Here is a 1,585-nt window from a genome sequence, read left to right as displayed (position 1 = left end):
TTTTATTCTATCTCCACAACTAACTCACTGAAGTTCCCAACATTTGAAAATGTTTGTAACCTTACAATGTAATCCATGAACAGTTTCCAGTCCTTTTCTCAACTCTTGACATAAAATCACTTAGTCCTTTCCTTGAAACTTCAACACAAGACAATGGATTTTTAGGCAAAGTATTGATTTCTAATTATCTCCTAGCTATTCAAAAGTAATAGTATTTGTTGACCAGCTGAAGTAACCCAAACCTATGGTGATAAGAATAACCATGGCAGGTGTGGTGGTACACACCAGTAATCCCAGCACGTGGGAGGCTGAGGTTGAAAGATCTCAGAAGGATGGATCACCATGATTTGGAGACTCCTGGGCGACATAGTGAGAGGCCTGTTTCGAAAAATAACTAGAATTCACTGCCCACCAACTCTGGAATTATACCTTTCTTGAACTTTAAAATGGCAGGAAGAGACTACTCATTTAACAGGCTTACATTAACGGATTTGAGATCTATAATACAATAGTATGGGTTCTCTGGTGCTTGACTCTTCAGGGTCTTACATGGCTTGCCCTTGTACAGTACATGTGTCTTTTTACTTAGATGTTCCTGATTTCTGTCCTTGGTTCCCTCATCTTTTTCTCCAGGCTCTACACAAGACATCCCATTGCATATTTACATACCACTTATGTGTTAATTTTCACATCTTTGTCTTTGGCCCTATCCTCTGCCCTGAATCATGTAGGAATAGTGTATACCACACCTGCATACACCAATTTTAATAACCATATTAAAATGAGATTATTCACTAATGTATTGGCCCATTTTTTCTATGCCATCAGTTAACAAGATAATATCTGCCATAGTACTGGAGGTTCAAAGTAACAATCTAAACTGATCCTCAATATGATTCATCACAGATGTTGAAATTATAAAAGTATAATGATCAAAGGCCTACTTGATCCCATGATAAGCCTCAAACTAGGAGACATGGGACTATTCAGTAAACTGATTTCTCCACTAAAGGATTTTCCTTTAAAAAATAAAAAAGGCCAAAAAGAAAAATAAAAAATAAAATAAGAAAGGCACTTTCACCTACCTTGCACTTAAGAGTACAAAAAGGAGCCAAATCTAAGATTTCTGGAAATTTTATGTGTTTATTAACTTTACGTAGGCTAAACCCAGCCTGGAAAAAAAAAAAGATGAAGTTATTTTCTGGAAAAACTGTTCATGTTAAGTACACTGTAGCTCATCATAGATGCCCAACCACTAATATTGAGCCTTGTTTCAATCTTTTCACGGGAAATTTCTTAACTATTACCTGATTGCAAGTTAGCTAATTTCTGCAAGGTGAAAATGCACATGTACACACACCAACACATTCAAGGAAGTCCTCCATGAACTACCAATGTTTCTGCTTTAGTCCCCAGAAAAACCAGATTACACCAGAAATTTAGCATGGTGAAATGCAGCAATAGCAGGATACTTCTCTGTGGAACACTCAGCCTCACTCTATCCATGCCTAATTAACTTCATAAAGAGCCAATGAATTAGTCAAGCTCACACCAACCACTAGACAAAAAACGTTCTGAGGATCCT

The 1,585-nt window shown here is 37.0% G+C and overlaps 1 protein-coding gene across 1 annotated transcript in view; it reads right to left on the bottom strand.

Annotated features, from left to right (window-relative positions):
• Positions 1–1,585, bottom strand: part of Usp16 (ubiquitin specific peptidase 16) — a 34,719-nt gene that overhangs the window by 2,149 nt on the left and 30,985 nt on the right. Inside the window, exon 17 of the mRNA XM_004646327.2 lies at positions 1,086–1,172. Within this exon, the coding sequence (XP_004646384.1) occupies positions 1,086–1,172 (87 nt within the window). The remainder of the gene's footprint in view (positions 1–1,085; positions 1,173–1,585) is intronic.

The sequence above is a fragment of the Octodon degus genome, unplaced genomic scaffold (genome assembly GCF_000260255.1).
Source record: "Octodon degus isolate 3935 unplaced genomic scaffold, OctDeg1.0 scaffold00264, whole genome shotgun sequence".
In the NCBI taxonomy this organism is placed as follows: domain Eukaryota; kingdom Metazoa; phylum Chordata; class Mammalia; order Rodentia; family Octodontidae; genus Octodon; species Octodon degus.
This window is presented reverse-complemented; position numbering and strand designations above follow the sequence as displayed.